At 45.3% G+C, this 18846-nt stretch overlaps 1 protein-coding gene across 8 annotated transcripts in view; it reads left to right on the top strand.

Annotated features, from left to right (window-relative positions):
* LOC149349231 (armadillo repeat-containing protein 8-like) overlaps nt 1–18846 on the top strand; it is a 315354-nt gene that overhangs the window by 285913 nt on the left and 10595 nt on the right. For 7 of the 8 annotated variants that reach the window (XR_016289983.1, XM_089578152.1, XM_089578148.1 and 4 more), the window contains one exon: nt 18422–18664. The exons of the other annotated variant lie outside the window; for it this stretch is intronic. Coding sequence is in view for 6 of the 7 variants with exons in the window: in XM_089578152.1 (XP_089434278.1) it covers nt 18422–18664 (243 nt within the window). In the remaining variant the exon portion in view is untranslated. The remainder of the gene's footprint in view (nt 1–18421; nt 18665–18846) is intronic. 8 annotated transcript variants of the gene reach the window in all.

The raw sequence follows: 18846 nt of genomic DNA, 5'->3' as shown, positions 1-18846 counted from the left end.
ATTGCCGCCCCTCTCCTCTCCCTCTTCCCCCTTCCTCCACAAACGAATAACGGATGTCCACCGAGATATGTGAGACAGTTCCTGCGTAATTTCCTTTCCTCAAATACAATTTTCATTTTCTTCATTGCCGCCCCTCTCCTCTCCCTCTTCCCCCCTTCCTCCACAAACGAATAACGGTGTCCACCGAGATATGTGAGACAGTTCCTGCGTAATTTCCTTTCCTCAAATACAATTTTCATTTTCTTCATTGCCGCCTTTCTCCTCTCCCTCTTCCCCCCTTCCTCCACAAACGAATAACGGGTGTCCACCGAGATATGTGAGACAGTTCCTGCGTAATTTCCTTTCCTCAAATACCATTTTCTTCATTGCCGTCCCTCTCCTCTCGCTCTTCCCCCCTTCCTCCACAAACGAATAACGGGTGTCCACCGAGATATGTGAGACAGTTCCTGCGTAATTTCCTTTCCTCAAATACAATTTTCATTTTCTTCATTGCCGCCCCTCTCCTCTCCCTCTTCCCCCCTTCCTCCACAAACGAATAACGGGTGTCCACCGAGATATGTGAGACAGTTCCTGCGTAATTTTCTTTCCTCAAATACAATTTTCATTTTCTTCATTGCCGCCCCTCTCCTCTCACTCCCTCTTCCCCCCTTCCTCCACAAACGAATAACGGGTGTCCACCGAGATATGTGAGACAGTTCCTGCGTAATTTCCTTTTCTCAAATACAATTTTTATTTTCCTTTCCTCAAATACAATTTTCATTTTCTTCATTGCCGCCCCTCTCCTCTCACTCCCTCTTCCCCCCTTCCTCCACAAACGAATAACGGGTGTCCACCGAGATATGTGAGACAGTTCCTGCGTAATTTCCTTTTCTCAAATATAATTTTCATCTTCCTTTCCTCAAATACAATTTTCATTTTCTTCATTGCCGCCCCTCTCCTCTCACTCCCTCTTCCCCCCTTCCTCCACAAAGGAATAACGGGTGTCCACCGAGATATTTGAGACAGTTCCTGCGTAATTTCCTTTTCTCAAATACAATTTTCATTTTCCTTTCCTTAAATACAATTTTCATTTTCTTCATTGCCGCCCCTCTCCTCTCACTCCCTCTTCCCCCCTTCCTCCACAAACGAATAACGGGTGTCCACCGAGATATTTGAGACAGTTCCTGCGTAATTTCCTTTTCTCAAGTACAATTTTCATTTTCCTTTCCTCAAATACAATTTTCATTTTCTTCATTGCCGCCCCTCTCCTCTCACTCCCTCTTCCCCCCTTCCTCCACAAACGAATAACGGGTGTCCACCGAGATATGTGAGTCAGTTCCTGCGTAATTTCCTTTTCTCAAATACAATTTTCATCTTCCTTTCCTCAAATACAATTTTCATTTTCTTCATTGCCGCCCCTCTCCTCTCACTCCCTCTTCCGCCCTTCCTCCACAAAGGAATAACGGGTGTCCACCGAGATATTTGAGACAGTTCCTGCGTAATTTCCTTTTCTCAAATACAATTTTCATTTTCCTTTCCTCAAATACAATTTTCATTTTCTTCATTGCCGCCCCTCTCGTCTCACTCCCTCTTCCCCCCTTCCTCCACAAAGGAATAACGGGTGTCCACCAAGATATTTGAGACAGTTCCTGCGTAATTTCCTTTTCTCAAATACAATTTTCATTTTCCTTTCCTCAAATACAATTTTCATTTTCTTCATTGCCGCCCCTCTCCTCTCACTCCCTCTTCCCCCCCTTCCTCCACAAACGAATAACGGGTGTCCACCGAGATATTTGAGACAGTTCCTGCGTAAGTTCCTTTTCTCAAATACAATTTTCATCTTCCTTTCCTCAAATACAATTTTCATTTTCTTCATTGCCGCCCCTCTCCTCTCCCTCTTCCCCCCTTCCTCCACAAACGAATAACGGGTGTCCACCGAGATATGTGAGACAGTTCCTGCGTAATTTCCTTTTCTCAAATACAATTTTCATTTTCTTCATTGCCGCCCCTCTCCTCTCCCTCTTCCCCCCTTCCTCCACAAACGAATAACGGGTGTCCACCGACATATGTGAGACAGTTCCTGCGTAATTTCCTTTTCTCAAATACAATTTTCATTTTCTTCATTGCCGCCACTCCTCTCCCTCTTCCCCCCTTCCTCCACAAATGAATAACGGGTGTCCACCGAGATATGTGAGACAGTTCCTGCGTAATTTCCTTTCCTCAAATACAATTTTCATTTTCTTCATTGCCGCCCCTCTCCTCTCCCTCTTCCCCCCTTCCTCCACAAACGAATAACGGGTGTCCACCGAGATATGTGAGACAGTTCCTGCGTAATTTCCTTTTCTCAAATACAATTTTCATTTTCTTCATTGCCGCCCCTCTCCTCTCCCTCTTCCCCCCTTCCTCCACAAACGAATAACGGGTGTCCACCGAGATATGTGAGACAGTTCCTGCGTAATTTCCTTTCCTCAAATACAATTTTCATTTTCTTCATTGCTGCCCCTCTCCTCTCCCTCTTCCCCCCTTCCTCCACAAACGAATAACGGGTGTCCACCGAGATATGTGAGACAGTTCCTGCGTAATTTCCTTTCCTCAAATACAATTTTCATTTTCTTCATTGCCGCCCCTCTCCTCTCCCTCTTCCCCCCTTCCTCCACAAACGAATAACGGGTGTCCACCGAGATATGAGACAGTTCCTGCGTAATTTCCTTTCCTCAAATACAATTTTCATTTTCTTCATTGCCGCCCCTCTCCTCTCCCTCTTCCCCCCTTCCTCCACAAATGAATAACGGGTGTCCACCGAGATATGTGAGACAGTTCCTGCGTAATTTCCTTTCCTCAAATACAATTTTCATTTTCTTCATTGCCGCCCCTCTCCTCTCCCTCTTCCCCCCTTCCTCCACAAACGAATAACGGGTGTCCACCGAGATATGTGAGACAGTTCCTGCGTAATTTCCTTTCCTCAATTACAATTTTCATTTTCTTCATTGCCGCCCCTCTCCTCTCCCTCTTCCCCCCTTCCTCCACAAACGAATAACGGGTGTCCACCGAGATATGTGAGACAGTTCCTGCGTAATTTCCTTTTCTCAAATACAATTTTCATTTTCTTTATTGCCGCCCCTCTCCTCTCCCTCTTCCCCCCTTCCTCCACAAACGAATAACGGGTGCCCACCGAGATATGTGAGACAGTTCCTGCGTAATTTCCTGTCCTCAAATACAATTTTCATTTTCTTCATTGCCGCCCCTCTCCTCTCCCTCTTCCCCCCTTCCTCCACAAACGAATAACGGGTGTCCACCGAGATATGTGAGACAGTTCCTGCGTAATTTCCTTTCCTCAAATACAATTTTCATTTTCTTCATTGCCGCCCCTCTCCTCTCCCTCTTTCCCCCTTCCTCCACAAACGAATAACGGGTGTCCACCGAGATATGTGAGACAGTTCCTGCGTAATTTCCTTTTCTCAAATACAATTTTCATTTTCTTCATTGCCGCCCCTCTCCTCTCCCTCTTCCCCCCTTCCTCCACAAACGAATAACGGGTGCCCACCGAGATATGTGAGACAGTTCCTGCGTAATTTCCTTTCCTCAAATACAATTTTCATTTTCTTCATTGCCGTCCCTCTCCTTTCCCTCTACCCCCCTTCCTCCACAAACGAATAACGGGTGTCCACCGAGATATGTGAGACAGTTCCTGCGTAATTTCCTTTCCTCAAATACAATTTTCATTTTCTTCATTGCCGCCCCTCTCCTCTCCCTCTTCCCCCCTTCCTCCACAAACGAATAACGGATGTCCACCGAGATATGTGAGACAGTTCCTGCGTAATTTCCTTTCCTCAAATACAATTTTCATTTTCTTCATTGCCGCCCCTCTCCTCTCCCTCTTCCCCCCTTCCTCCACAAACGAATAACGGTGTCCACCGAGATATGTGAGACAGTTCCTGCGTAATTTCCTTTCCTCAAATACAATTTTCATTTTCTTCATTGCCGCCCCTCTCCTCTCCCTCTTCCCCCCTTCCTCCACAAATGAATAACGGGTGTCCACCGAGATATGTGAGACAGTTCCTGCGTAATTTCCTTTCCTCAAATACAATTTTCATTTTCTTCATTGCCGCCCCTCTCCTCTCCCTCTTCCCCCCTTCCTCCACAAACGAATAACGGTGTCCACCGAGATATGTGAGACAGTTCCTGCGTAATTTCCTTTCCTCAAATACAATTTTCATTTTCTTCATTGCCGCCTTTCTCCTCTCCCTCTTCTCCCCTTCCTCCACAAACGAATAACGGGTGTCCACCGAGATATGTGAGACAGTTCCTGCGTAATTTCCTTTCCTCAAATACCATTTTCTTCATTGCCGTCCCTCTCCTCTCGCTCTTCCCCCCTTCCTCCACAAACGAATAACGGGTGTCCACCGAGATATGTGAGACAGTTCCTGCGTAATTTCCTTTCCTCAAATACAATTTTCATTTTCTTCATTGCCGCCCCTCTCCTCTCCCTCTTCCCCCCTTCCTCCACAAACGAATAACGGGTGTCCACCGAGATATGTGAGACAGTTCCTGCGTAATTTTCTTTCCTCAAATACAATTTTCATTTTCTTCATTGCCGCCCCTCTCCTCTCACTCCCTCTTCCCCCCTTCCTCCACAAACGAATAACGGGTGTCCACCGAGATATGTGAGACAGTTCCTGCGTAATTTCCTTTTCTCAAATACAATTTTTATTTTCCTTTCCTCAAATACAATTTTCATTTTCTTCATTGCCGCCCCTCTCCTCTCACTCCCTCTTCCCCCCTTCCTCCACAAACGAATAACGGGTGTCCACCGAGATATGTGAGACAGTTCCTGCGTAATTTCCTTTTCTCAAATATAATTTTCATCTTCCTTTCCTCAAATACAATTTTCATTTTCTTCATTGCCGCCCCTCTCCTCTCACTCCCTCTTCCCCCCTTCCTCCACAAAGGAATAACGGGTGTCCACCGAGATATTTGAGACAGTTCCTGCGTAATTTCCTTTTCTCAAATACAATTTTCATTTTCCTTTCCTTAAATACAATTTTCATTTTCTTCATTGCCGCCCCTCTCCTCTCACTCCCTCTTCCCCCCTTCCTCCACAAACGAATAACGGGTGTCCACCGAGATATTTGAGACAGTTCCTGCGTAATTTCCTTTTCTCAAGTACAATTTTCATTTTCCTTTCCTCAAATACAATTTTCATTTTCTTCATTGCCGCCCCTCTCCTCTCACTCCCTCTTCCCCCCTTCCTCCACAAACGAATAACGGGTGTCCACCGAGATATGTGAGTCAGTTCCTGCGTAATTTCCTTTTCTCAAATACAATTTTCATCTTCCTTTCCTCAAATACAATTTTCATTTTCTTCATTGCCGCCCCTCTCCTCTCACTCCCTCTTCCGCCCTTCCTCCACAAAGGAATAACGGGTGTCCACCGAGATATTTGAGACAGTTCCTGCGTAATTTCCTTTTCTCAAATACAATTTTCATTTTCCTTTCCTCAAATACAATTTTCATTTTCTTCATTGCCGCCCCTCTCGTCTCACTCCCTCTTCCCCCCTTCCTCCACAAAGGAATAACGGGTGTCCACCAAGATATTTGAGACAGTTCCTGCGTAATTTCCTTTTCTCAAATACAATTTTCATTTTCCTTTCCTCAAATACAATTTTCATTTTCTTCATTGCCGCCCCTCTCCTCTCACTCCCTCTTCCCCCCCTTCCTCCACAAACGAATAACGGGTGTCCACCGAGATATTTGAGACAGTTCCTGCGTAAGTTCCTTTTCTCAAATACAATTTTCATCTTCCTTTCCTCAAATACAATTTTCATTTTCTTCATTGCCGCCCCTCTCCTCTCCCTCTTCCCCCCTTCCTCCACAAACGAATAACGGGTGTCCACCGAGATATGTGAGACAGTTCCTGCGTAATTTCCTTTTCTCAAATACAATTTTCATTTTCTTCATTGCCGCCCCTCTCCTCTCCCTCTTCCCCCTTCCTCCACAAACGAATAACGGGTGTCCACCGACATATGTGAGACAGTTCCTGCGTAATTTCCTTTTCTCAAATACAATTTTCATTTTCTTCATTGCCGCCACTCCTCTCCCTCTTCCCCCCTTCCTCCACAAATGAATAACGGGTGTCCACCGAGATATGTGAGACAGTTCCTGCGTAATTTCCTTTCCTCAAATACAATTTTCATTTTCTTCATTGCCGCCCCTCTCCTCTCCCTCTTCCCCCCTTCCTCCACAAACGAATAACGGGTGTCCACCGAGATATGTGAGACAGTTCCTGCGTAATTTCCTTTTCTCAAATACAATTTTCATTTTCTTCATTGCCGCCCCTCTCCTCTCCCTCTTCCCCCCTTCCTCCACAAACGAATAACGGGTGTCCACCGAGATATGTGAGACAGTTCCTGCGTAATTTCCTTTCCTCAAATACAATTTTCATTTTCTTCATTGCTGCCCCTCTCCTCTCCCTCTTCCCCCCTTCCTCCACAAACGAATAACGGGTGTCCACCGAGATATGTGAGACAGTTCCTGCGTAATTTCCTTTCCTCAAATACAATTTTCATTTTCTTCATTGCCGCCCCTCTCCTCTCCCTCTTCCCCCCTTCCTCCACAAACGAATAACGGGTGTCCACCGAGATATGAGACAGTTCCTGCGTAATTTCCTTTCCTCAAATACAATTTTCATTTTCTTCATTGCCGCCCCTCTCCTCTCCCTCTTCCCCCCTTCCTCCACAAATGAATAACGGGTGTCCACCGAGATATGTGAGACAGTTCCTGCGTAATTTCCTTTCCTCAAATACAATTTTCATTTTCTTCATTGCCGCCCCTCTCCTCTCCCTCTTCCCCCCTTCCTCCACAAACGAATAACGGGTGTCCACCGAGATATGTGAGACAGTTCCTGCGTAATTTCCTTTCCTCAATTACAATTTTCATTTTCTTCATTGCCGCCCCTCTCCTCTCCCTCTTCCCCCCTTCCTCCACAAACGAATAACGGGTGTCCACCGAGATATGTGAGACAGTTCCTGCGTAATTTCCTTTTCTCAAATACAATTTTCATTTTCTTTATTGCCGCCCCTCTCCTCTCCCTCTTCCCCCCTTCCTCCACAAACGAATAACGGGTGCCCACCGAGATATGTGAGACAGTTCCTGCGTAATTTCCTTTTCTCAAATACAATTTTCATTTTCTTCATTGCCGCCCCTCTCCTCTCCCTCTTCCCCCCTTCCTCCACAAATGAATAACTGGTGCCCACCGAGATATGTGAGACAGTTCCTGCGTAATTTCCTTTTCTCAAATACAATTTTCATTTTCTTCATTGCCGCCCCTCTCCTCTCCCTCTTCCCCCCTTCCTCCACAAACGAATAACGGGTGCCCACCGAGATATGTGAGACAGTTCCTGCGTAATTTCCTTTTCTCAATTACAATTTTCATTTTCTTCATTGCCGCCCCTCTCCTCTCCCTCTTCCCCCCTTCCTCCACAAATGAATAACGGGTGTCCACCGAGATATGTGAGACAGTTCCTGCGTAATTTCCTTTCCTCAAATACAATTTTCATTTTCTTCATTGCCGCCCCTCTCCCTCTTCCCCCTTCCTCCACAAACGAATAACGGGTGCCCACCGAGATATGTGAGACAGTTCCTGCGTAATTTCCTTTTCTCAAATACAATTTTCATTTTCTTCATTGCCGCCCCTCTCCTCTCCCTCTTCCCCCCTTCCTCCACAAATGAATAACGGGTGTCCACCGAGATATGTGAGACAGTTCCTGCGTAATTTCCTTTCCTCAAATACAATTTTCATTTTCTTCATTGCCGCCCCTCTCCTCTCCCTCTTCCCCCCTTCCTCCACAAACGAATAACGGGTGCCCACCGAGATATGTGAGACAGTTCCTGCGTAATTTCCTGTCCTCAAATACAATTTTCATTTTCTTCATTGCCGCCCCTCTCCTCTCCCTCTTCCCCCCTTCCTCCACAAACGAATAATGGGTGTCCACCGAGATATGTGAGACAGTTCCTGCGTAATTTCCTTTCCTCAAATACAATTTTCATTTTCTTCATTGCCGCCCCTCTCCTCTCCCTCTTTCCCCCTTCCTCCACAAACGAATAACGGGTGTCCACCGAGATATGTGAGACAGTTCCTGCGTAATTTCCTTTTCTCAAATACAATTTTCATTTTCTTCATTGCCGCCCCTCTCCTCTCCCTCTTCCCCCCTTCCTCCACAAACGAATAACGGGTGCCCACCGAGATATGTGAGACAGTTCCTGCGTAATTTCCTTTCCTCAAATACAATTTTCATTTTCTTCATTGCCGTCCCTCTCCTTTCCCTCTACCCCCCTTCCTCCACAAACGAATAACGGGTGTCCACCGAGATATGTGAGACAGTTCCTGCGTAATTTCCTTTCCTCAAATACAATTTTCATTTTCTTCATTGCCGCCCCTCTCCTCTCCCTCTTCCCCCCTTCCTCCACAAACGAATAACGGATGTCCACCGAGATATGTGAGACAGTTCCTGCGTAATTTCCTTTCCTCAAATACAATTTTCATTTTCTTCATTGCCGCCCCTCTCCTCTCCCTCTTCCCCCCTTCCTCCACAAACGAATAACGGTGTCCACCGAGATATGTGAGACAGTTCCTGCGTAATTTCCTTTCCTCAAATACAATTTTCATTTTCTTCATTGCCGCCCCTCTCCTCTCCCTCTTCCCCCTTCCTCCACAAACGAATAACGGGTGTCCACCGAGATATGTGAGACAGTTCCTGCGTAATTTTCTTTTCTCAAATACAATATTCATTTTCTTCATTGCCGCCCCTCTCCTCTCCCTCTTCCCCCCTTCCTCCACAAACGAATAACGGTGTCCACCGAGATATGTGAGACAGTTCCTGCGTAATTTCCTTTCCTCAAATACAATTTTCATTTTCTTCATTGCCGCCTTTCTCCTCTCCCTCTTCCCCCCTTCCTCCACAAACGAATAACGGGTGTCCACCGAGATATGTGAGACAGTTCCTGCGTAATTTCCTTTCCTCAAATACCATTTTCTTCATTGCCGTCCCTCTCCTCTCGCTCTTCCCCCCTTCCTCCACAAACGAATAACGGGTGTCCACCGAGATATGTGAGACAGTTCCTGCGTAATTTCCTTTCCTCAAATACAATTTTCATTTTCTTCATTGCCGCCCCTCTCCTCTCCCTCTTCCCCCCTTCCTCCACAAACGAATAACGGGTGTCCACCGAGATATGTGAGACAGTTCCTGCGTAATTTTCTTTTCTCAAATACAATATTCATTTTCCTTTCCTCAAATACAATTTTCATTTTCTTCATTGCCGCCCCTCTCCTCTCCCTCTTCCCCCCTTCCTCCACAAACGAATAACGGGTGTCCACCGAGATATGTGAGACAGTTCCTGCGTAATTTTCTTTCCTCAAATACAATTTTCATTTTCTTCATTGCCGCCCCTCTCCTCTCACTCCCTCTTCCCCCCTTCCTCCACAAACGAATAACGGGTGTCCACCGAGATATGTGAGACAGTTCCTGCGTAATTTCCTTTTCTCAAATACAATTTTTATTTTCCTTTCCTCAAATACAATTTTCATTTTCTTCATTGCCGCCCCTCTCCTCTCACTCCCTCTTCCCCCCTTCCTCCACAAACGAATAACGGGTGTCCACCGAGATATGTGAGACAGTTCCTGCGTAATTTCCTTTTCTCAAATATAATTTTCATCTTCCTTTCCTCAAATACAATTTTCATTTTCTTTATTGCCGCCCCTCTCCTCTCACTCCCTCTTCCCCCCTTCCTCCACAAAGGAATAACGGGTGTCCACCGAGATATTTGAGACAGTTCCTGCGTAATTTCCTTTTCTCAAATACAATTTTCATTTTCCTTTCCTTAAATACAATTTTCATTTTCTTCATTGCCGCCCCTCTCCTCTCACTCCCTCTTCCCCCCTTCCTCCACAAACGAATAACGGGTGTCCACCGAGATATTTGAGACAGTTCCTGCGTAATTTCCTTTTCTCAAGTACAATTTTCATTTTCCTTTCCTCAAATACAATTTTCATTTTCTTCATTGCCGCCCCTCTCCTCTCACTCCCTCTTCCCCCCTTCCTCCACAAACGAATAACGGGTGTCCACCGAGATATGTGAGTCAGTTCCTGCGTAATTTCCTTTTCTCAAATACAATTTTCATCTTCCTTTCCTCAAATACAATTTTCATTTTCTTCATTGCCGCCCCTCTCCTCTCACTCCCTCTTCCGCCCTTCCTCCACAAAGGAATAACGGGTGTCCACCGAGATATTTGAGACAGTTCCTGCGTAATTTCCTTTTCTCAAATACAATTTTCATTTTCCTTTCCTCAAATACAATTTTCATTTTCTTCATTGCCGCCCCTCTCGTCTCACTCCCTCTTCCCCCCTTCCTCCACAAAGGAATAACGGGTGTCCACCAAGATATTTGAGACAGTTCCTGCGTAATTTCCTTTTCTCAAATACAATTTTCATTTTCCTTTCCTCAAATACAATTTTCATTTTCTTCATTGCCGCCCCTCTCCTCTCACTCCCTCTTCCCCCCTTCCTCCACAAACGAATAACGGGTGTCCACCGAGATATTTGAGACAGTTCCTGCTTAAGTTCCTTTTCTCAAATACAATTTTCATCTTCCTTTCCTCAAATACAATTTTCATTTTCTTCATTGCCGCCCCTCTCCTCTCACTCCCTCTTCCCCCCTTCCTCCACAAACGAATAACGGGTGTCCACCGAGATATGTGAGACAGTTCCTGCGTAATTTCCTTTTCTCAAATACAATTTTCATCTTCCTTTCCTCAAATACAATTTTCATTTTCTTCATTGCCGCCCCTCTCCTCTCACTCCCTCTTCCCCCCTTCCTCCACAAACGAATAACGGGTGTCCATCGAGATATGTGAGACAGTTCCTGCGTAATTTCCTTTTCTCAAATACAATTTTCATCTTCCTTTCCTCAAATACAATTTTCATTTTCTTCATTGCCGCCCCTCTCCTCTCACTCCCTCTTCCCCCCTTCCTCCACAAACGAATAACGGGTGTCCACCGAGATATGTGAGACAGTTCCTGCGTAATTTCCTTTTCTCAAATACAATTTTCATCTTCCTTTCCTCAAATACAATTTTCATTTTCTTCATTGCCGCCCCTCTCCTCTCACTCCCTCTTCCCCCCTTCCTCCACAAACGAATAACGGGTGTCCATCGAGATATGTGAGACAGTTCCTGCGTAATTTCCTTTTCTCAAATACAATTTTCATCTTCCTTTCCTCAAATACAATTTTCATTTTCTTCATTGCCGCCCCTCTCCTCTCACTCCCTCTTCCCCCCTTCCTCCACAAACGAATAACGGGTGTCCACCGAGATATGTGAGACAGTTCCTGCGTAATTTCCTTTTCTCAAATACAATTTTCATCTTCCTTTCCTCAAATACAATTTTCATTTTCTTCATTGCCGCCCCTCTCCTCTCACTCCCTCTTCCCCCCTTCCTCCACAAACGAATAACGGGTGTCCATCGAGATATGTGAGACAGTTCCTGCGTAATTTCCTTTTCTCAAATACAATTTTCATCTTCCTTTCCTCAAATACAATTTTCATTTTCTTCATTGCCGCCCCTCTCCTCTCACTCCCTCTTCCCCCCTTCCTCCACAAACGAATAACGGGTGTCCATCGAGATATGTGAGACAGTTCCTGCGTAATTTCCTTTTCTCAAATACAATTTTCATCTTCCTTTCCTCAAATACAATTTTCATTTTCTTCATTGCCGCCCCTCTCCTCTCACTCCCTCTTCCCCCCTTCCTCCACAAACGAATAACGGGTGTCCATCGAGATATGTGAGACAGTTCCTGCGTAATTTCCTTTTCGCAAATACAATTTTCATCTTCCTTTCCTCAAATACAATTTTCATTTTCTTCATTGCCGCCCCTCTCCTCTCACTCCCTCTTCCCCCCTTCCTCCACAAACGAATAACGGGTGTCCATCGAGATATGTGAGACAGTTCCTGCGTAATTTCCTTTCCTCAAATACAATTTTCATTTTCTTCATTGCCGTCCCTCTCCTTTCCCTCTACCCCCCTTCCTCCACAAACGAATAACGGGTGTCCACCGAGATATGTGAGACAGTTCCTGCGTAATTTCCTTTCCTCAAATACAATTTTCATTTTCTTCATTGCCGCCCCTCTCCTCTCCCTCTTCCCCCCTTCCTCCACAAACGAATAACGGATGTCCACCGAGATATGTGAGACAGTTCCTGCGTAATTTCCTTTCCTCAAATACAATTTTCATTTTCTTCATTGCCGCCCCTCTCCTCTCCCTCTTCCCCCCTTCCTCCACAAACGAATAACGGTGTCCACCGAGATATGTGAGACAGTTCCTGCGTAATTTCCTTTCCTCAAATACAATTTTCATTTTCTTCATTGCCGCCCCTCTCCTCTCCCTCTTCCCCCTTCCTCCACAAACGAATAACGGGTGTCCACCGAGATATGTGAGACAGTTCCTGCGTAATTTTCTTTTCTCAAATACAATATTCATTTTCTTCATTGCCGCCCCTCTCCTCTCCCTCTTCCCCCCTTCCTCCACAAACGAATAACGGTGTCCACCGAGATATGTGAGACAGTTCCTGCGTAATTTCCTTTCCTCAAATACAATTTTCATTTTCTTCATTGCCGCCTTTCTCCTCTCCCTCTTCCCCCCTTCCTCCACAAACGAATAACGGGTGTCCACCGAGATATGTGAGACAGTTCCTGCGTAATTTCCTTTCCTCAAATACCATTTTCTTCATTGCCGTCCCTCTCCTCTCGCTCTTCCCCCCTTCCTCCACAAACGAATAACGGGTGTCCACCGAGATATGTGAGACAGTTCCTGCGTAATTTCCTTTCCTCAAATACAATTTTCATTTTCTTCATTGCCGCCCCTCTCCTCTCCCTCTTCCCCCCTTCCTCCACAAACGAATAACGGGTGTCCACCGAGATATGTGAGACAGTTCCTGCGTAATTTTCTTTTCTCAAATACAATATTCATTTTCCTTTCCTCAAATACAATTTTCATTTTCTTCATTGCCGCCCCTCTCCTCTCCCTCTTCCCCCCTTCCTCCACAAACGAATAACGGGTGTCCACCGAGATATGTGAGACAGTTCCTGCGTAATTTTCTTTCCTCAAATACAATTTTCATTTTCTTCATTGCCGCCCCTCTCCTCTCACTCCCTCTTCCCCCCTTCCTCCACAAACGAATAACGGGTGTCCACCGAGATATGTGAGACAGTTCCTGCGTAATTTCCTTTTCTCAAATACAATTTTTATTTTCCTTTCCTCAAATACAATTTTCATTTTCTTCATTGCCGCCCCTCTCCTCTCACTCCCTCTTCCCCCCTTCCTCCACAAACGAATAACGGGTGTCCACCGAGATATGTGAGACAGTTCCTGCGTAATTTCCTTTTCTCAAATATAATTTTCATCTTCCTTTCCTCAAATACAATTTTCATTTTCTTTATTGCCGCCCCTCTCCTCTCACTCCCTCTTCCCCCCTTCCTCCACAAAGGAATAACGGGTGTCCACCGAGATATTTGAGACAGTTCCTGCGTAATTTCCTTTTCTCAAATACAATTTTCATTTTCCTTTCCTTAAATACAATTTTCATTTTCTTCATTGCCGCCCCTCTCCTCTCACTCCCTCTTCCCCCCTTCCTCCACAAACGAATAACGGGTGTCCACCGAGATATTTGAGACAGTTCCTGCGTAATTTCCTTTTCTCAAGTACAATTTTCATTTTCCTTTCCTCAAATACAATTTTCATTTTCTTCATTGCCGCCCCTCTCCTCTCACTCCCTCTTCCCCCCTTCCTCCACAAACGAATAACGGGTGTCCACCGAGATATGTGAGTCAGTTCCTGCGTAATTTCCTTTTCTCAAATACAATTTTCATCTTCCTTTCCTCAAATACAATTTTCATTTTCTTCATTGCCGCCCCTCTCCTCTCACTCCCTCTTCCGCCCTTCCTCCACAAAGGAATAACGGGTGTCCACCGAGATATTTGAGACAGTTCCTGCGTAATTTCCTTTTCTCAAATACAATTTTCATTTTCCTTTCCTCAAATACAATTTTCATTTTCTTCATTGCCGCCCCTCTCGTCTCACTCCCTCTTCCCCCCTTCCTCCACAAAGGAATAACGGGTGTCCACCAAGATATTTGAGACAGTTCCTGCGTAATTTCCTTTTCTCAAATACAATTTTCATTTTCCTTTCCTCAAATACAATTTTCATTTTCTTCATTGCCGCCCCTCTCCTCTCACTCCCTCTTCCCCCCTTCCTCCACAAACGAATAACGGGTGTCCACCGAGATATTTGAGACAGTTCCTGCTTAAGTTCCTTTTCTCAAATACAATTTTCATCTTCCTTTCCTCAAATACAATTTTCATTTTCTTCATTGCCGCCCCTCTCCTCTCACTCCCTCTTCCCCCCTTCCTCCACAAACGAATAACGGGTGTCCACCGAGATATGTGAGACAGTTCCTGCGTAATTTCCTTTTCTCAAATACAATTTTCATCTTCCTTTCCTCAAATACAATTTTCATTTTCTTCATTGCCGCCCCTCTCCTCTCACTCCCTCTTCCCCCCTTCCTCCACAAACGAATAACGGGTGTCCATCGAGATATGTGAGACAGTTCCTGCGTAATTTCCTTTTCTCAAATACAATTTTCATCTTCCTTTCCTCAAATACAATTTTCATTTTCTTCATTGCCGCCCCTCTCCTCTCACTCCCTCTTCCCCCCTTCCTCCACAAACGAATAACGGGTGTCCACCGAGATATGTGAGACAGTTCCTGCGTAATTTCCTTTTCTCAAATACAATTTTCATCTTCCTTTCCTCAAATACAATTTTCATTTTCTTCATTGCCGCCCCTCTCCTCTCACTCCCTCTTCCCCCCTTCCTCCACAAACGAATAACGGGTGTCCATCGAGATATGTGAGACAGTTCCTGCGTAATTTCCTTTTCTCAAATACAATTTTCATCTTCCTTTCCTCAAATACAATTTTCATTTTCTTCATTGCCGCCCCTCTCCTCTCACTCCCTCTTCCCCCCTTCCTCCACAAACGAATAACGGGTGTCCACCGAGATATGTGAGACAGTTCCTGCGTAATTTCCTTTTCTCAAATACAATTTTCATCTTCCTTTCCTCAAATACAATTTTCATTTTCTTCATTGCCGCCCCTCTCCTCTCACTCCCTCTTCCCCCCTTCCTCCACAAACGAATAACGGGTGTCCATCGAGATATGTGAGACAGTTCCTGCGTAATTTCCTTTTCTCAAATACAATTTTCATCTTCCTTTCCTCAAATACAATTTTCATTTTCTTCATTGCCGCCCCTCTCCTCTCACTCCCTCTTCCCCCCTTCCTCCACAAACGAATAACGGGTGTCCATCGAGATATGTGAGACAGTTCCTGCGTAATTTCCTTTTCTCAAATACAATTTTCATCTTCCTTTCCTCAAATACAATTTTCATTTTCTTCATTGCCGCCCCTCTCCTCTCACTCCCTCTTCCCCCCTTCCTCCACAAACGAATAACGGGTGTCCATCGAGATATGTGAGACAGTTCCTGCGTAATTTCCTTTTCGCAAATACAATTTTCATCTTCCTTTCCTCAAATACAATTTTCATTTTCTTCATTGCCGCCCCTCTCCTCTCACTCCCTCTTCCCCCCTTCCTCCACAAACGAATAACGGGTGTCCATCGAGATATGTGAGACAGTTCCTGCGTAATTTCCTTTTCTCAAATACAATTTTCATCTTCCTTTCCTCAAATACAATTTTCATTTTCTTCATTGCCGCCCCTCTCCTCTCACTCCCTCTTCCCCCCTTCCTCCACAAACGAATAACGGGTGTCCATCGAGATATGTGAGACAGTTCCTGCGTAATTTCCTTTTCTCAAATACAATTTTCATCTTCCTTTCCTCAAATACAATTTTCATTTTCTTCATTGCCGCCCCTCTCCTCTCACTCCCTCTTCCCCCCTTCCTCCACAAACGAATAACGGGTGTCCATCGAGATATGTGAGACAGTTCCTGCGTAATTTCCTTTTCTCAAATACAATTTTCATCTTTTTTTCCTCAAATACAATTTTCATTTTCTTCATTGCCGCCCCTCTCCTCTCACTCCCTCTTCCCCCCTTCCTCCACAAACGAATAACGGGTGTCCATCGAGATATGTGAGACAGTTCCTGCGTAATTTCCTTTTCTCAAATACAATTTTCATCTTCCTTTCCTCAAATACAATTTTCGTTTTCTTCATTGCCGCCCCTCTCCTCTCACTCCCTCTTCCCCCCTTCCTCCACTAACGAATAACGGGTGTCCACCGAGATATGTGAGACAGTTCCTGCGTAATTTCCTTTTCTCAAATACAATTTTCATCTTCCTTTCCTCAAATACAATTTTCATTTTCTTCATTGCCGCCCCTCTCCTCTCACTCCCTCTTCCCCCCTTCCTCCACAAACGAATAACGGGTGTCCATCGAGATATGTGAGACAGTTCCTGCGTAATTTCCTTTTCTCAAATACAATTTTCATCTTCCTTTCCTCAAATACAATTTTCATTTTCTTCATTGCCGCCCCTCTCCTCTCACTCCCTCTTCCCCCCTTCCTCCACAAACGAATAACGGGTGTCCACCGAGATATGTGAGACAGTTCCTGCGTAATTTCCTTTACTCAAATACAATTTTCATCTTCCTTTCCTCAAATACAATTTTCATTTTCTTCATTGCCGCCCCTCTCCTCTCACTCCCTCTTCCCCCCTTCCTCCACAAACGAATAACGGGTGTCCATCGAGATATGTGAGACAGTTCCTGCGTAATTTCCTTTTCTCAAATACAATTTTCATCTTCCTTTCCTCAAATACAATTTTCATTTTCTTCATTGCCGCCCCTCTCCTCTCACTCCCTCTTCCCCCCTTCCTCCACAAACGAATAACGGGTGTCCATCGAGATATGTGAGACAGTTCCTGCGTAATTTCCTTTTCTCAAATACAATTTTCATCTTCCTTTCCTCAAATACAATTTTCATTTTCTTCATTGCCGCCCCTCTCCTCTCACTCCCTCTTCCCCCCTTCCTCCACAAACGAATAACGGGTGTCCATCGAGATATGTGAGACAGTTCCTGCGTAATTTCCTTTTCTCAAATACAATTTTCATCTTCCTTTCCTCAAATACAATTTTCATTTTCTTCATTGCCGCCCCTCTCCTCTCACTCCCTCTTCCCCCCTTCCTCCACAAACGAATAACGGGTGTGCATCGAGATATGTGAGACAGTTCCTGCGTAATTTCCTTTTCTCAAATACAATTTTCATCTTCCTTTCCTCAAATACAATTTTCGTTTTCTTCATTGCCGCCCCTCTCCTCTCACTCCCTCTTCCCCCCTTCCTCCACTAACGAATAACGGGTGTCCACCGAGATATGTGAGACAGTTCCTGCGTAATTTCCTTTTCTCAAATACAATTTTCATCTTCCTTCCTCAAATACAATTTTCATTTTCTTCATTGCCGCCCCTCTCCTCTCACTCCCTCTTCCCCCCTTCCTCCACAAACGAATAACGGGTGTCCATCGAGATATGTGACAGTTCCTGCTGCGGCTGGCGAAGGACAGGGTTAATTGGAGAGACATGGGAGAGAGCTTTGCCCTGCAGTGGGCATAGTCAGGCTGATGATGACCGCAGATGGTGCTGCGTGTGTGCTTTGTATGTGAAAGCCAGGCGGCGCCCATGTTGCGCTCCGATGTGCGTTTTGCTCAACCACTCGCTATTTTTCCTCATGTTCGTTTCCAGCCAGCAGTGGACATTGAAAGTGAGGCAAAATCTACTTCATTATATTGAAACTAAAAATACGTGGTGTTCTGTGGACGCGAAGACTGGAATGCTTGGCTGCACTGAGAAGGCAGTTCAGGCATTTGTAGACAGTTTTCTGCTGCGCTTGTCAGGGGCGAATGAAGCGGCCCACTCTTCACTGCGTTCCTGTGGCGTTTTGAGTTGGTGGCTTGCGTTTGCCTGCTAGCGTAAAATGTTCTTTTTCGTTGGTTTAGATGGAAAAATGCATCCTGTTTCTGGTGGCCGGAGAATCTGGCAGCAATAGGCGCTGGGGATTACATTCACCTGCTCATTGGTGGTGCACTCAGTGCTTGAGGGTGTGGCTGCTGCGCCTCTTGCGTGTGTATCGTCCGTAGTGGTGCAGGAAAGCCTTCGGAACTTGGGAAATTCTGCACATTGTACACAATGCACTCTGGCCGGGGAAATTTACCATTTGTATCATTCTGAAATTTATATCAACCATGTTCGTATCATTTAGATTCTACTGCATTGATTTGAAGGGAACAAAGTTCTAGCACGTCAGGTGTATCTTTTATGTTACTAGCAGCTGCAAAAAAGGTTTCTAGTAATGTGGTGCACCTGGGCTCATTGGACCCCCTGCAGCCTATCCTGGAATGTGGCGCCGTGGAGCTGCTGTGTGGCCTGACGCGACGAGACGAACCGGCTCTGCGGCTCAACGGCTGCTGGGCCCTCATGAACATGGCCTTCCAGGCGGACCAGAAGATCAAGTCCCAAATCCTCTCCACCCTGGGCACGGACCAAGTCTTCAGGCTCCTCTCGGACCCCGACGTCAGCGTGCTCATGAAGACCCTCGGCCTGCTTCGCAACTTGCTCTCCATTAAGCAGGTCTGTGCGCACCATTGAAAGCAGAGGCATGCCGTGTGCTGCACTTGTGGACAAGCATGGACAGCCAACACAACTCTAATATCCCACCATGTTTTTTTTTTCCCAAGCGAATAATTCTCTTTATTTGGCACCAACAACTTCGCTTCCTTTTTATGCACAAATACCTCAAGTAGCAGGCATTA

The sequence above is a fragment of the Amblyomma mixtum genome, chromosome 3 (assembly GCF_055824585.1).
Source record: "Amblyomma mixtum isolate Tamu chromosome 3, ASM5582458v1, whole genome shotgun sequence".
Lineage (NCBI taxonomy): Eukaryota > Metazoa > Arthropoda > Arachnida > Ixodida > Ixodidae > Amblyomma > Amblyomma mixtum.
The sequence above is the reverse complement of the archived record's forward strand: the minus strand, read 5'-3'. Positions and strand labels throughout refer to the sequence as shown.